Below are 15,782 nucleotides of genomic sequence, written 5' to 3'. Positions count from 1 at the left end.
ACTCTGGCAGTGGTTTGTGTTCTTGTTTGTACTATTGCATTTGTATTTTTAATTTTCCTAGTAAATAACTGTTATTCCTATTCCCATATCTTTGCCTGAAAGTCCCTTAAGGTCAAAAATTATAATAATTCGGAGGGAGGAGGTTTACATTTTCCATTTCAAGGGAGGCTCCTGCCTTCCTTAGCAGACACCTGTCTGTTCAATCCAAAGCAGAAATGATGGGGGAAATAAGGGATGTTGCCACATTAAGATTAAAGTGCTCAGTGCCTCTTCACCCAGCACAGTGCTATTCCTCTCAGCTGGGGCTTTGGAAAATGGGCAGGAGAACAGGACGAGGGAATGGCTTTAAACTGACAGAGGACTGGGTTAGACAGGATATTAGGAAGAAATTTCTTCTTTGTGACAGTGGTGAGACCCTGGCACAGATTTCCCAGAGAAGTTGTGGCTGGCCCTGGCTCCCTGGAAGTGTCCAAGACTAGGTTGAGAAGGTCTTGGAGCACCCTGGGATAGTGGAAGGTTTTCTGAAATTCCTGGATGCTGACATCAGTTTTACATGGATTAATATCTCTGTGAAGACACCACTGAAGTGCCTGTGAGATCTTGCTGCTTTTTTAACATAATTCACTGTTTCACAGTTAAATTCACTTTAAAGAGTAAGAAATGAGCTGGACATAAGAAGCCTTGAAGTTCTGAAGGGGATTATGGAAGTCCTAACCCTGCGGTAGGATTTAAGCCATGCCATCGTTTACCCTCCTGAAAGGAACATCAATTCCCTTGCACCTCAGCACTGCCAGTGCTCCACATCAGGAAAAATAGTAAGAAATAATAATAATATGGAATAATATTATTCCATAATATTATTCCAGTAATAATAATATTAGAAGTAATAATAACAGTAGTAATAGTAGTAGTGATAATAATGATAATAATGATAATGACAACAATAACAATGATAACAACAACAATAGTAATAGTAATAATAATAATAATAATAGTGCTACTCTTTGGTCTCCAATGAAGGCACTTGGGAATGCCCACCTGGAATGGAAGCGACCAATGTCATCAATATTCCTGAAAATGGTGGATTTCTGACTGGCAACAGCTCCTGGCACACTGGGACAGGTCTCAGTGTATCTAAGGTGATGAGTCTGGAGAAACTGCAAATCCTGGATGTAATCTTCCTCTGAGATCAACAGCTCCTGAATGAGAACACTGATGGAGAGACAGAGAGGCAGGAAGAAATCACGGAAAAATCATCACAATTGTCCTTGAGAGGCTTTTAGGCTGTAAAGTAGGGATTTATGATCAGAGGAACTGACTCCTGGCGTGTGTTGAAAGATCCCCTGTGGGGATTGATGCAGGTGATGCCTTAAGTTTTAGCTTTCATGTTTTCCAGATTCTGTACTGCACTGGTGTATAACTCTGGACTTCAAATAAAGTGTTAGCAAGTTCTCCTCACAGTTCAGTCAGACAAAACACTCCTTTTCCAGCCCCAGAACCAAGGACACCATTGCAGCTTCAGGCCCAAAAAGTACAAACAGCTAACTGAGGAGACCAAACTGGGACTACAAAACCTGGAGCTGTAATTAGACAATTAACCCCAATATGGAAATGGACCAAAACTTATAAAAGTGTGAAAACTCATGAACCAGCATCCATCTTAGATAGAGCCATGGCCAGGCTCTTGTGCTGCCCCAGGTGTATCCTTTGAAGGGTTTTTTTAATAAATCCCCACTTTATTCCTTTAACTCTGTCTATCCTCTGTTCTAGGTAGCCTCTTAAAGCATCACATGATGGATGGATGGATGGATGGATGGATGGATGGATGGATGGATGGATGGATGGAAGGATGGATGTGGCCAGTGGAAGGTGTCCCTGTCCATGGCACTTGTTGACCATAGATGGTGTTTAAGGCCCCTTCCAACCCAAACCATTCTAGGATTCTGTGATCCCGATGCCTGGAATTTCCTAACCTGAAATGAATCACAAAATGCAAGTGGTTCAAAAGGCAGGAAAATTCAAAGGTGCAAATACCAAGTGACATGAGCTCACCTTAGCTTCCTTTTGTATTCATCTTCAGAAACAAACTCTCCAGGAAACTCTGGAATTTCTGTTGCTCCCCACTCTGGTGACAACTACAATATTAGAAAAAAAAAATTAAAATAATTCTTGGAAGTGGACAGTGCTTTTATGTATACATGGAGGAATATCACTCATGTGTTCACAGTCCTGTTTAGTCTAACAATTACTAAACCAGTGTGAAATTTATTTTGTACTGGAGAGTTTTTAGGTCTTTCCAACCCAGAAACCCCTGCACAGACCAGAAATATTGTCTAATAAAAACATGAAAAAGTACCACCTTGTTCCAGACCCCTTCAACAACCTCCTCTGCCATCACTCCTTGTAAAAGGGATGTCTCTAAACTGCAACAAGAATGAGAAATTTTAAATGAGAAATAACCAAACATGATCAATCACCTTTAATTTCTTGTCCAGATAAGCTGGAGACACCCAACCCTGTCGAGAGGGACTCGATTTTGTGGGTTTAGTCCTGACCAGCCATTTCAGAGGATGAGCTGAATCCAGGACTTCCACATATTGTCCTTCCTTCAGGGTGATGGTCTCCTTGTCCGGTGCCGCGGGCACGTAGTCAGCAGTGACCATGTAGACATCAAAGATCTGCAGGCACAAAACTACAGTCACTTTGTGCTCTTCCTTTCCCTTATGAAGAAATTCCCATCTGTGGGAATCCATAAAATCAGAGGGTTTTGGGAAAGCTGCAATAGGCAGGCCTCAGAGACAGCAGAACTGTGATTAGGGCTAAGCAGTAGCCATGAGATTGGTCAGCAGAAAAATTATTTAAACTGTAGGAAAGTAAGGACAAATAGAACAATGGTCTGTGTATTAAACCTTGTCTAGAGTAACTCTCTAAGCTGCAGAAAAGGATATCTAGTGAGATATTAGGAAGGTCTAAGCTTAATAATGGAGCTCTGTGTGTTGTGTTTTAAGGCTTACAAGCAGGTACTATATTTGAAATAAGCAGGCATTTTTTAACCTAAGGTACGTGTGCTTATAGTGGTTGGGTGGAACTACTGTCAATGTGCTTTTGCTTTGTGTGATTGGTCAAAAAACTTTTAAAGTTATAACATAAGTTCTTGGTCTGCTGCCTGAGATGTGAGCTGATGGCATTTTCCCATTGTCATAACCATGGAATGAGACTGATGCTGGAAAATAAAACAGCTCAAGGCCTGTTCCTACCAGTCCCATCCTGTTCATGATTTGTACACAGCCCCCGGCTGGAGATACCCAGCAAGATTCCTCTGGCCAACTTCATCCAAGGCCACAGAAAATCAAGTTCTGACTTCCTGAAGTTCAGCTGTGAGAGCAAGAGGTGCCAAGTCATGTTTCAACCATTTTGACTTGAACCACTTGTTCAGCATCACAGGGTGAGCATCAGAATTTGATTCTCTGTGCTCTGTGTCACAGACACAACATTTAACTACTAAATACACCTACAAAACTAAATTACATCACCAAAGAGGATGGAGATCCCTACACCACAGTAGGCTGGTCACTCTAAGTTGAATTTTCTCCTTGTGTCCAACTTGCCCATAGAGATGTCATACCTCCCCTCTGGAATCCCCATCTTCAGATTCAGAGGAGGATTCCTGAGCAATGGATGAAGGTCTGGACCGTCCGTGGCGAGGAGATGCAGAGGGAGTTCTTGACTCATCATCACTTTCTGCACCTGGTACTCGAAGTTTTGCTGAAAAACAGCAACAGCAAAGTGTTTAAAAAGTATCCCAAATTTAAACATCAACCAAATCTATAATAATTTTTCTTCTTCCTAGGAAGAGCATTCACAATAATATTTAGTGTGATTTCTTATTGATATTTAGGATTAAATGAATAATTTGGATGTTTTAATACATGGTGTTGCAGGCCTACTGCATGTATTGCTGCTGCACTGCAAGAATGTTTGTTGGAGAGTTAATGCCTCTATTTTTGCTCCAAGTTAAACTTTTTCTACAAGATAACCAAGACAGACACAAACCAGAATTTTTCATCCAACTCAACAAATCACTGGATTTCTGCACAGCTGTGTACAGAGTTTTCAGCCTTAATTTGATTTTAAAATTCCACTGTGAGCTAAAAATGTGGCAAGTACAGAAAACAGGATTGCTTTCTGATTTAGGAATGATGAATATCTGAGGAACTCAAAATACCTAAAATATGGAACATACACTTATATTTTTATAATTTACTGTAATGGCTTCTTTCCTAGTTCAACATTCTAGATTGAGAAATAAGGTTGGATGGGCTCCTACTTAAATTTCTTATCCCTAAGCATTGACAAATGTTCATTTGTTTATATAGAATGACTGCCTGAAAAGCTGCTGCATAAATCTCACTTATAATTAAACAACACCTAGAAAAAGAGATTTGGTTGGGTTTTTTCCTACTGTAATTAAACTGTGTTTTTCAGATTCCTTACCCTGAGTTATTTTTGCAGATACCATTTCTGAGATACGTGAGGTGAGTTTCTGGAAGAACTCTTCTGAGCCAACATCAGCTAATGAAATGGGGGTTTTGGGCACACCTTCTCTGCCAGCTTCAAGGTCTCCTGGAAAGAAAGAGAATTTGTTATTAAGCTGGCAGTGTCACTGAAAATTCATCTCTTTTTGAGTAATGAAAGCTTCTCTGGAAGGAAGGTTTAATTTTCTTCCCTTCCCCTGATTTTAAAACTGTCCTTGCTCTCAGTTCATCCAAATAATGCACCCTTGAACAGCGAGCAGTCCTGAAAGGTTCCAACATTTCAGACAATTTCAAGAAAAGTGGACAAAAATGAGTAGATACATGAAATAGATTGACAGTCTCAGCTGTAGATATGAGGGACAGGAAGAAGAGAGAGAAAACAGCTTCTCTTACCTTCAGAGGACTGAATAGTTCTGGAAAAGAAAATAAAGCAGAGTTAAATATTACAATAAAGTGGGCAGTAAGGGGAGTTAAATGAAGAACATGTCCTCCCTTCTCCACACATCCAACTTACCCCAGGGTGGTCATGATGGCTTCTGACACCATCACACGCTCCTGGGTCAGGACTTCAGCCTCTTTCACTGCAAGATTGGGGTTGGTCATTAGAGGACAGAAGGCACAGAATGTCCTTTTTTAGCTACTTAGTGCAGGCACATTTTCTAGACATGGAGCACTGCAGCAGCTCCTGACCTGGGATATATATTCCCAGTCCTGTGGTGGCAATGGTTTCTCCCTCCTCTCCCTGTTCATGAAAAATAAATAATTGCCCCATTTCTCCACGCTGCTCAGGTTATGCTCCTGCAGCTCTTGGTACAATAAAAATGTGGGATGCAAGGCAGGATAACAGAAAAATGGAACCCTTCACAGCTCTGCCGCAATTCCCAGTATATATTTGTTTTCACCCCATTTTATTGTGTTAAAAGAGGCCTTGGAAAGCTCTACAAGAACCTAATAACTCTAAAACAAAATATCTCAGCAGAGTGGAGCACTCAAAATAATTTTTCAAATTACGACTTTTCCCAGTTACTTTACATTGCCTTTCATTTTTTTTAAATTTTTACCTAATTTGGTTGTTCCTAGACTTGCCTTCTGTTTATACAGAAAATGTGCTGCTGTTAATACAAGACAGAGTCAGAAATCTAAAATATTATAGAAGTAAAGAGTGTAACCATTTGCAAGACAAGTAAAATCATGGCTGCTCTTGAGAAAATGTTTTTTTTTTGGGTGTGATTGGATAATTTCCATAACAGTCACACTTGTTTGTTTTGTTGTTTTTTTTTTTTTTTCCCTTAGGCACTGCATAAAAGGGAAATATAGAAAAATTGTTTGTGTTGCAGCAAAGGTTTACCATCTGCAACTTCCAGGTTGGCCGTGCAGATGGACTGGCCAGCCTTGTTGGTGGCAATGCAGGTGTAAGCTCCACTGTACTTCTTCTTGACATCCAGCAGGATCAGGCTGTGGTGCATGTTGGAACTGGCCAGTTTGTACCCAGGAGTGTCCGGTTTGATCCACAGGATGTCCTCCTGAGACTCTTCCTTCATCCAAGTGATTGTTGGTGGTGGATGCCCTAAAGGGAAATTGGTGCCATAACTTTAATCGTCCTGTTTGTGTTCCTCCTTTAAAATGTCATCATAAGGGATGAGCCTTGCTGTGAAAAAATGGTGTTTTGATCCATTTTATGATACTTTCCCAACAATAACAGGCATAATATGCAATAAAGGAGGATTAACCATTTTACAGCACGCTCATAAAGACATCAAATCTTTTTGAAAAACCAGAATTGTCAATCACTGTACAATTCATGGTCAACATGCATCATACTACAGTGTCATTATCTCCATTTTTTCATACAAAAAAATTGGAGGTGAAAAAATATAAGGTGCTTTACTGTGAAGTGCCTTTGCAAAAAATGTAAGCTGGGAGTAGAATCCCAGACTTCAGATACACGAAATGAGTCTACAATGACTTGGGGGCAGAGAGAGAAGAATGTGTTGTGAAATTACACATTTCAAGTGTTATTCAGAGAGATGAGGTATCTGCTCACTTACCTTCAACTTTCACAGATAATGTGATGCTTGCACCCTTTTTCACCTTCTTATTTGTAAATCTTTCAAGGAATCTTGGCGGTATCAGCTGCTCATGGGAATCTGGAAATAATATTATTGAAGAAGCACAGTGAGTTTAGACTGAAAAATTCCTGGGGCTTCTGTTCCCACCTGCTGTGGCTTCTCTCACCTGTTTTGGATGGCTCTTCTTTCTCATAAGGATCTGGAACACAAGGAGAAAAAAAAGAACATGACAAATATAAATAAGTGTTAATCCAGGAGTTGCAACAAAAAGCTCCCAAAGTGATGCCAGTGGAGATATTACACAGAAATATTGGTATGATTTATAAGAGCTTCTAAGTTTTGATGAAATTAACTTTTAAGGTTAATTAGAATGGACAAGAATAAAATAGCTGTTTATGAGACAGACAGACCACAGAGAAGTGGCATCATCATCTTCTTAAACAGTAAATTTATAGGTGAATAAATAAAGAACCAAGAGCAAAGCACATCATCCTTTACCTACAGACTTCCCCACCTCACCTGAGTTACCTTGGGAGGTTTCCTCAGGAAAAAATAACTATACAAAATGTCAAGAACCTCTGAAACAGCCCAAAACAGAGCCACACCCACCTTTGACTACCAGCCTGGCTGAGGAATAGGCAGAGCCAGCAGAGTTGATGACAAATATCAAATACTGGCCGGCGTCTGCTTTGGTGACGTCGCGGATTTCCAGGGAGTGGAATTCCTGCCTGTCGGTCTTGAGGATCCGGTCCGAGGCCTTTAGGGGCTGCCCATTTTTGAACCAATAGAGACGAGGCTGAGGGTACCCTGTGAGGAGCAGTTACAGACACAGAGAGCAAAATTCATTGGCAGCAATGATTTGGGAGCATCTCCAAAGTGCCAGATCCTCTGCTGTTTCAAGGGTTTAACAGGGCTGCTGCTTCAAGGGTTTAACCAATTAGGAATGCTTAAAAATGCATTAAATTCGATTTATCTGTTAAAATTCTTTCCTGTCTCCTCAGTTTCTGGCACTCCCCATATTGTCACTGCATGTGCACTCCCCATATTGTCTCTGCATGTGCAAACACCTTGGAGGTAGAAAAATCAACACTTAGGTCTGATTTGAAAGTTTCACAAGGAGAAATGTTGAAGCCAGATGCATTCTCATAATTTTTATAGACAGCAACAGGAGAAAGTGGAAAAATCCCTACCTCTCCCTACCAGAGTCAACACCAGAGGGATGTTTTTGCAGTGTTTACATTGTAGGAGCAACCCCTTAATGGAGGAAGGCAAATTCATGACTGCTTAATTTATTGAAGAAAATTAAGGAGATTGACTTTATTTTTATTATTATTATTACATAATTATGATTAATATAAATACATTATATTAGATATAGTTATTTGGGTTATATAAATATAGGTAATATATAATGATAGTTATTAATAGTGATGATTGTAATAATGTCAAGATTATTACTCCTTACTGCTCCTGTGCTCAGAGAAATCCAGAATTCAGTTTTCAGAAGCATGTGCCTGTCATTATGCCTGGATATATGGACACAAAATGAGGCTTAATCTGCCTAAGTCTGCTCCAACAGTCCCTGTTCAACAGCATGAACACTTTCCCCAGCTGGTTTGTGCAGAAATGGTGCAAGGTGCTCAGCCCGGGGTCACAGCTGCAGAAGAACACCTTGGAAAACCTTGTCCAGCACTTCAACCTGATATCAGACCTGGAAAACTGACATTACTGTGGGATCCACTCACCTTTCACCTTCAGGTGAAATTTAGCCAGCGATGCTCCAGGTGCCACATGAATATCATGGAGCTCATCAAAGATCTGGGGCAGCTGCTCCTCCTCAGTCATGGATTCCTCCTGTTCTCGGCTAAGCAGCAATTGGGATTAGAAAGAGGAAAATCAGGACTCCAGATAAAAGTTTGGAATCAGAATGATATATTTTAGGTAAATTCAGTCTGTGGGTTTTGGCATCCTGAGAACAGACTCAGCACCATCTGACATTAAAAGTAACAGAGTGACTCCTTGAGGAAACAGCCCAGCTTGCCTGAAGGCTCCAGAGCAATTCTGCCCATGATAAATGTGCAGCTGCTGCAGTTATTGCATCTCAGCTGGGCTGGATGCTCCTTTATGGCATTAAATTTGCTCAACACAGGAAACTCAGCCCTGACATAAATACACAGACTGATCTCACTGAGTTAGAGGTTAGAACCAGTTCCATATTTTACCTTGAAATATATTCCTTGGCACTGTAGTAAGATGAAGTCTCTGTTGCATCTGCTGCTGTCTCATAGTCTGTGCTAGTCACTGTTAAATGGAAAAAGATAGGTCTGAATCATCTGAGCTTTGAAATTATTTTTCTTGCTTAAGCAGTTCTTACTGATTTTAGTTCCCTTACTAATTGGAGTGACTGGCAGATGGATTTTATATTGTACTGCAGCAGGATCCCACACATCCCTGGATTATGGAAAACACCTTTGTCTCTGTTCACCCCAAAAGCTTTGCTCTGAACCTTGCCTTGGAGTTAGCAAAACCCAGCTAAACCCAAGAAGTTTGCAAGTGAAAATTTCCTGGCCAAAACATCTTCCTTTAAAATGTAAATGGTGCGGAGATTCTCAGTTCAATCAAAGAAAGAACAGAGATCATTTCTCCCAGGCTGAGCCTGAGAATTTTAGAGGAAAGATTTAAAACAATTATTATCTCTCCTTCTGGAACCATTGTTTATAATTATGGTTCTTCACAGTGTGCTATTCATAGTCACCATTAGCGTGAGATGTTTCTACTTTGAGACCAATCAAGTATCAATTTAGCAAGTCACATTATAAAAGACCCACTACTTTCATTAAAGTTAACCTTCTAATCCACCTGAAGACTAGTCTTTCTTTCCGTCCCTGACTCAACAGCTGCAGCCATGATATTTTCTGAAAAATCCTTTCCTTAGCATTTTTTCCTCATGAGAAGCTGAGAAACGAAATGTAAACAATCATTATCTGCTGCTGTGGAATGCAACAATTGCATCTTTGATTGGTCTCATGTGGTTGTTCTTAATTAATGGCCAATCACAGTCAGCTGGTTTGGACTCTGGTCAGTCACAAGATTTTATTATCATTCCATTCCATTCCATTCCATTCCATTCCATTCCATTCCATTCCATTCCATTCTTTTTCTATTCCTTGCTAGCCTTCTGATGAAATCCTTTCTTCTACTCTTTTAGTATAGTTTTAATCTATAATTTTCTTTTAATATAATATATATCATAAAATAATAAATCAGCCTTCTGAAACATGGAGTCAAGATTCTCATCTCTTCCCTCATCCTGGGACCCCTATGAACACCACCACAATTGGTGACCCCAAGTGACAGAAAATTCCACAAACAGCATCAAATGGTGCTTTCCTTGGGAAAAAATAAATTAACCAGGTCTCAGCAGAACTCCTTTAATTGTTTTTGCTAGAGAGATTTTGAGACTTACAGTCCACACGGAGCTCAGCCTTGGTTGAGGCCACGCCCATGTTGTTCTCAGCGAGGCAGCGGTAGACGCCCATGTCCGTGGGCACCACGGCGGTGATGATCAGCTGGTGGCACCCTTCCTGGTCCTCGTTGATCATGTAGTGATCGTTTTCCTCAATAGCTTTGCCGTCCTTGAACCAGCGAACCGTGGGCAGGGGTTTGCCGATGACGATGCAGTCAAAGCTCACTGGGTACCCGTCCTGGACCTCTTGGTTTTGGAGCTCGGTCATGAACATGGGGGCTGAAGTTGGGGTGGTTGGAGAGAAATAAGAAAACTTTGGTTTTAGTTAAAGATATATTTTAGGCCCCTGCTGCCCAGACTTCTGGATTCCAGTTTTTTAATTGCAGAGGAATATTTTTTCTCTAGAAAAGAGTCAAGAAACTTCTTAGCACTATGAAGATATTTCATCAGCACAGCAATACCACAGCTGCCAACTATATATTATCCCTGCTCCTATTCTTGCCAAAATGTCTTGTCTCCCTCAGAGCCATTCTACACCCCACATAATTCATTTAAGTACAATAATCATAGTATTTATGGTCATGTTGTGGTAGGTGACATTTCTAGCATGAAAAGGGGCTTCACAGATAAGTCAATATGTTGTAACCTCCCCACCAGTGTGCCTCCTCTCCCTCAAAATGAAAAAGAATAAGAAAGTCATTATTTTTTCTAAAAGTGCAAAGTTTTCATAAAATATCTGCACCAAGTTAAAAAAAAATTGCTAGAAAAAAATTGCTTGAGAGTGAAAAAATTACATTGTAACCTGTTCCCACTGTCTTTTCCAAGGAACAGGCAAGATCTGCTTCCCCTACCTGTGTCAGAAGTTAGCAAAGGTGGTGGAGGTCTTGATGGAGGTGGAAACTTCCCAAGGGTGGGAGGTGATGCCTTCCCAATGCGCAATTCAATTTTTTTCGGGCCTTGTTCCAAGATGTCGATCTCCACTGGAATTCCCAGAGCGCCAAACATCTCTCTGAACCGTGTGGCGGCCGTTTTGGCCTCGGACATGACTTCAAACTTGATGTAGATGTACTGGTCATCCTCACGGTACGTCTGGTGGTCAACCACATCTATGTCCCCTTCGTCTGCGCTGACAAAGAGCTCTTCCTCCACATCAGAGATCTCCGTGGAGATCCTGGCCCTGAAGAGCCTGTGGAGTCTCCTTCCTGCTTTTCGGAAAGCGTCGTCCAGCTCACTGCCGGATGAGCTCTCCGTCTCGCTGTCGGTGCTTTGCTTACTCCTCTTCTCCTTAGCAAGAGCTTGAGCTTCCTGAGCGCCAACCACCACCTTGGCGCTGTGTGAGACCTTGCCAAATTTATTGGATGCCTCACAGGTGTATTTGCCTGCATCCTTCCTGTCCAGGCCGGCGATGATCAAGGAGCAGGTGCCGTCGCTGTAGCTGTCGATGTGGTAGTAGCGACCATCCGAGAGCTCCTTGCCGTCTTTCAGCCAGCGGACGTTCATGTCGGTTTTGCTGTGGGCCACACACTCCAGGTGCAGGGTGCTTCCAGGCTCTCCAGAGAAGTCTTTGAAGGTCTCAGTGAACACCGGGCACTCCTGTTGCTTGATCTCTTTCCTGACTTTGTAGCCTTTGAAAGCGGCTTGGATCTTCACAGCCGCCTTGTTCATGGAGGGGTCGTCTAAATCTGGCAGCTCTGGTTCAGCTGGCTGAGCAGCTGTGGTGGCCACAGTGGTCTCCACGGTGGTTGTCTCCCACTGCTTCCATAGTTTTCCTGTGGAGGTGGACTGAACCTTGCTGGTAATGCTGGTGCTCTTCTTCCCAGCTTTCTTGAGGTAGTTCACCAGGGAAGGAGTGCCAGCTCTGGACTCATCATCAGAGCTTGTGAAAGAGAAATCTGCCTCTCCCGTCCTGGCCAGCTCGTCACATGTGGAGTACTCCTCTGAGTAGTAGTGAGACATCTCTGCTTCCTCCTTCCTCAGCTTCTGAAGCTTCTCCTCCTCCTCAGGCACCTCGCTGATGGAATCCAAGGTGGGCTCCCGGCTCATCCGACGCTTCTTGGCCAGGGCTTCCCAGAGGAGGTGCAGATCTCCCTCCTGGGCAGCTTCAGGGGGCAGGCTGGGCTGGATGTGTCCATCCACCTGCTCCTCAGCCCGGCTGGCAGGGGGAGCTTCCCTGGCAATCTCCTTCAGCATCGACACTGTGGGAACTGCAGGGAATGAAACAGACAAGAAGTTAAAATCTGTGAGCTCGGAGAAAGCACGTGGAAATGTTCTACTGGAGAGTCTCAGAGGCATTTAACTAAGCATCATACTGAGAAAAACATGGGAATTTACAGAATCACAGGATGGGGAAGGTTGGAGGGGACTACTGAATATCATCTAGTCCAACCTCCCTGCTCACACACAGTCCCCTAGATCACATTATTCAGTGTCCAGATGGATTTTGAATATCTCCAGAGAAGGAGACTTCACACCCTCTCTGGGAAGTTGATATAACTGAGTCTGGTCCTGGTGAACTTGTCCTAGCTGACCATGCTTTGAGGAGGAGGATGGACCACACCATCTTCAGGAGGTTTGTCCAACCTCAACAATCCTGTGATTCCATGCATGCACTTAAACATTACCAAACAACTTTTTAAAAAAATTTATTTATTCCTTGCACATTTGGACCCAATAAATCAATTTGTGCCCTTTTTAATGTTGCAGTTGTTTAGACTGCCAGTGGAGCTTGGAAAGCTACCCAGGCTCATCCAATCTCCCAGGTATACAGGGCTTCTCTGTCTGTCCTGAACAGATCTCCAGTGGCTGTGCTGGGAGCTGAGACTCCCATCTCACATGGACACAGCTGCTTGGTTGGATGTGCCTAAGTCTGAAGGTGTCTGGGACACATTCATGTGCCTCTACATGTTGCCCAGTCCCTTTTGAGATGCTCCAGGTTGTCTGGGACATCCACACAATACCCTAAAGCATCTCAAAAGGCACCAAAAACTCGTGTAGAGACAATAATGTCACGCCTTAAATATGTGTCTCCAGAAACTCTAATCTGAGCAACTCAAAATCATTTGGGATGCAGGAACATACTGGGCAATGCCAAACAGGAAAATAACAATTCCTTGTGGATTGTTATCATAGCTTGTAAAAGAAAATTAATTGCAGTCCCAGCTGTGGAGATGGCCCTGGATGTCCATACCAGACCTGATTTAACACCCCAGCAATGCACACTTTGTACCTTCAAGACACAGGCTGGCAACAGATTTGACTTCTGGAGAAGCCATGCAGGTGTAGCTGTCCTGATCCTCAGGTTTAAATCCACGGATAATGAGAATCTGCTTTGTTCCTTCAGAAAGGATTTCATATCTCCCTCCAGCTTTTATTTGCTCTTTTCCCTTGAACCAAGTCACTTTCTCCTCAGTTTTGTTTGATAATGTGCACTCCAGGCGAGCCACCCCCCCTTCCGAGACAGATCCTCCCACCAAGGGTTGGGTGATGGTAACTGGAGGCTCTGCAATTACAGAAATAAAGTGAATTAACACAAAGAACAATCATCTGGCTGTAGGGCACTCCACTCCATAAAATATCCAAGCAACCCATCCATCATTCACAGATTTTTCAGCTGTTGTAGACAACTAAAGGAAAAAAAAAGGAAAAGACTGGCAGCATCCAAAGTATGCACTTCCAAAGATAATATCAAAACAACTTTCCAAGCTCTCCCAGTGCTTAAACCAGCTCCATCTAAACATATACATGCAGAAGTGGTTGCATTTTCCACATTCCTGTGTTTGTTTGCTGGTCTTCATTTACCCATCATCAGTATAAAAGAAGTTCTACAGATTTTTTAGATCTTAAATGTTTCAAAGTGAAGAAGTGGTGATACGAGACAAAGAAGAAACAATAAATAGGAAGAGTAAAAATTATCAAAAAGCAAAAACAATTTAACCAAAAATTCTCAGCATTTTCTTTACTTTGGAAGGAGGTCTACCAGTGGAATGCTGTTTGTAGAACCATGGTACCTCAAAGAAAAAAACATTAAACTCAGAGATTCTGACTAGGATGTAAAAGATGATTCTGGGTTCCCAAAAGCAGCACATCCCTCAAGGTTACCTTCCTCTCTGCACATTTCATCAGGGTGAGAGGATTGCTGCCCAAAATGCCTTGAGTTTGTTGTTGACAAAGTCAGCATGGTCAGAGTCATCAGGGTCCAGCACTGGCAGTAGTTATTTTTGCAAAAAATGCAACAGAGCATTTTAAGCAAAAGAGTAATTTTCTATCATTATACTCATTTTGAGGAATTTAAATGAGTGATACCAGAGAAAGAGTTGCAAGAAAAAAAAGATTGAGAGAGAGAAACTCCCCATCCCACTGAAGCTTCCAAATTTCACCATCAGACAGCAAAGAACTTTGTCCCCCAGCATTTCTTTGGGGGAATTCTTGAAAAAGACGCATAAAAAAAAAAAAAAAAAAGGAGAAAGATGGGTGAAGAAGACCATGTGCTCACTCATGGTCACAGTCTTGGCTACCCCAAACACATTCCAGCATGCCCTTTTTCACTCATTCCATCCTAACTCCACCAGAAAAGACACTCATGGCCAACACGTGGGTACAGTGCAAGAAACCCATGGTGAGGGGCCAGCACGTGGATGATGCAGGCTGCAAGACAGCTGGATGCAGTTTGGAGGACATCAAAGAACAGTGCTAAAAATGCAGCGGGTTTTGTTCACAGCAGCCCAGAACGACTTTTTCTTCTCAAGCTCTTTGTCCTCTGCTGTCTTGGCAGCCAAGCACTGAAAGATACTGCACTGGGAGACGCCTGGAATGGGTGAAGCAGGCATGCCATGCAAAATGTGGGGTCTGCAGGAGCTTGCAGCCCTCCCTGAGCCTGTGTCCATCCTCACCTAACCGCACCGTCTGGGGGAAGTGCAGCGCCTCGCTGGCCCCCGCTTTGCTCACGGCCGACACTCGGAATCGGTGGGGCTCCCCCGGGCTGAGGCCATCCACGGTGAGCTCCGTGTTTGGGATGAGCTCCCTGCTGCAGGACTGCCAGCCAACTCCTGGGATTTTCCTCTCCACCCTGTAGCCCAGGATGGGCTGGCTGCCGTCACCCAGCGGCCTGTGCCAGGACAGGGTGACGGAGTGGCTGCTCTGACTCAGGATCTCTGGTGCTTCGGGTGGCTCGGGGAGGGCTGGGGGCACAACAGAGGTGCTGTGATGTGTGATGTGAGCAGGGACACTCCGTCCTAAAACACCCAAGAGTGTAGGAGTGTGCCCCTTGTTGACGGAGTGACAGAATTATCCTTTGTCCCCTCAAAAAGGAAAGAAGCCCAGAAGTTTCTCTCCTCAATTAGGTGAAAAGACCCCTCATAAGACCTGGGGGACTTCACCTCAAACTTAAGAATAGCCAATTGGACAGAAGCCAAAAATTCTCACCTGAGCAATTTACTAGAAAAAGAAGAGAACAAAGAAACTGATCGCTTTTGTGAGGTGTTTTACCAGAAGCAAGAACCTCTGGCACCTGGATCGGTTTTTCTCTGTAAAGAGTTTTGTTATTTTGCTTTTTTTAAAACCTTTTTGTTTCCAACACTGCAACAGAAGCCATCCTCCTGATTTTATGCCTTCTAAGGTAGCTGAGCTATCTTGGGTGTGAAATAGACCTCCAAGAGCTTATGAGACCTGGCTCGAGGAGGCTCCTATTTCACAAGAGCCTTCTGCAAGCTGTGA

General features: G+C 42.8%; 1 protein-coding gene across 1 annotated transcript in view; it reads right to left on the bottom strand.

Annotated features, from left to right (window-relative positions):
* The window catches only part of OBSCN (obscurin, cytoskeletal calmodulin and titin-interacting RhoGEF), a 195,248-nt gene that overhangs the window by 56,288 nt on the left and 123,178 nt on the right, over positions 1 to 15,782 (bottom strand). Inside the window, 17 exon segments of the mRNA XM_058801413.1 lie at positions 1,039 to 1,212; positions 2,053 to 2,135; positions 2,478 to 2,678; positions 3,626 to 3,765; positions 4,495 to 4,623; positions 4,929 to 4,948; positions 5,050 to 5,116; positions 5,884 to 6,102; positions 6,584 to 6,682; positions 6,771 to 6,803; positions 7,214 to 7,411; positions 8,350 to 8,468; positions 8,827 to 8,905; positions 10,071 to 10,349; positions 10,922 to 12,274; positions 13,297 to 13,569; positions 14,960 to 15,247. Coding sequence (XP_058657396.1) covers positions 1,039 to 1,212; positions 2,053 to 2,135; positions 2,478 to 2,678; positions 3,626 to 3,765; positions 4,495 to 4,623; positions 4,929 to 4,948; positions 5,050 to 5,116; positions 5,884 to 6,102; positions 6,584 to 6,682; positions 6,771 to 6,803; positions 7,214 to 7,411; positions 8,350 to 8,468; positions 8,827 to 8,905; positions 10,071 to 10,349; positions 10,922 to 12,274; positions 13,297 to 13,569; positions 14,960 to 15,247 — 3,754 coding nt within the window.

The sequence above is a fragment of the Ammospiza caudacuta genome, chromosome 1 (assembly GCF_027887145.1).
Source record: "Ammospiza caudacuta isolate bAmmCau1 chromosome 1, bAmmCau1.pri, whole genome shotgun sequence".
Taxonomy (NCBI): domain Eukaryota; kingdom Metazoa; phylum Chordata; class Aves; order Passeriformes; family Passerellidae; genus Ammospiza; species Ammospiza caudacuta.
This window is presented reverse-complemented; position numbering and strand designations above follow the sequence as displayed.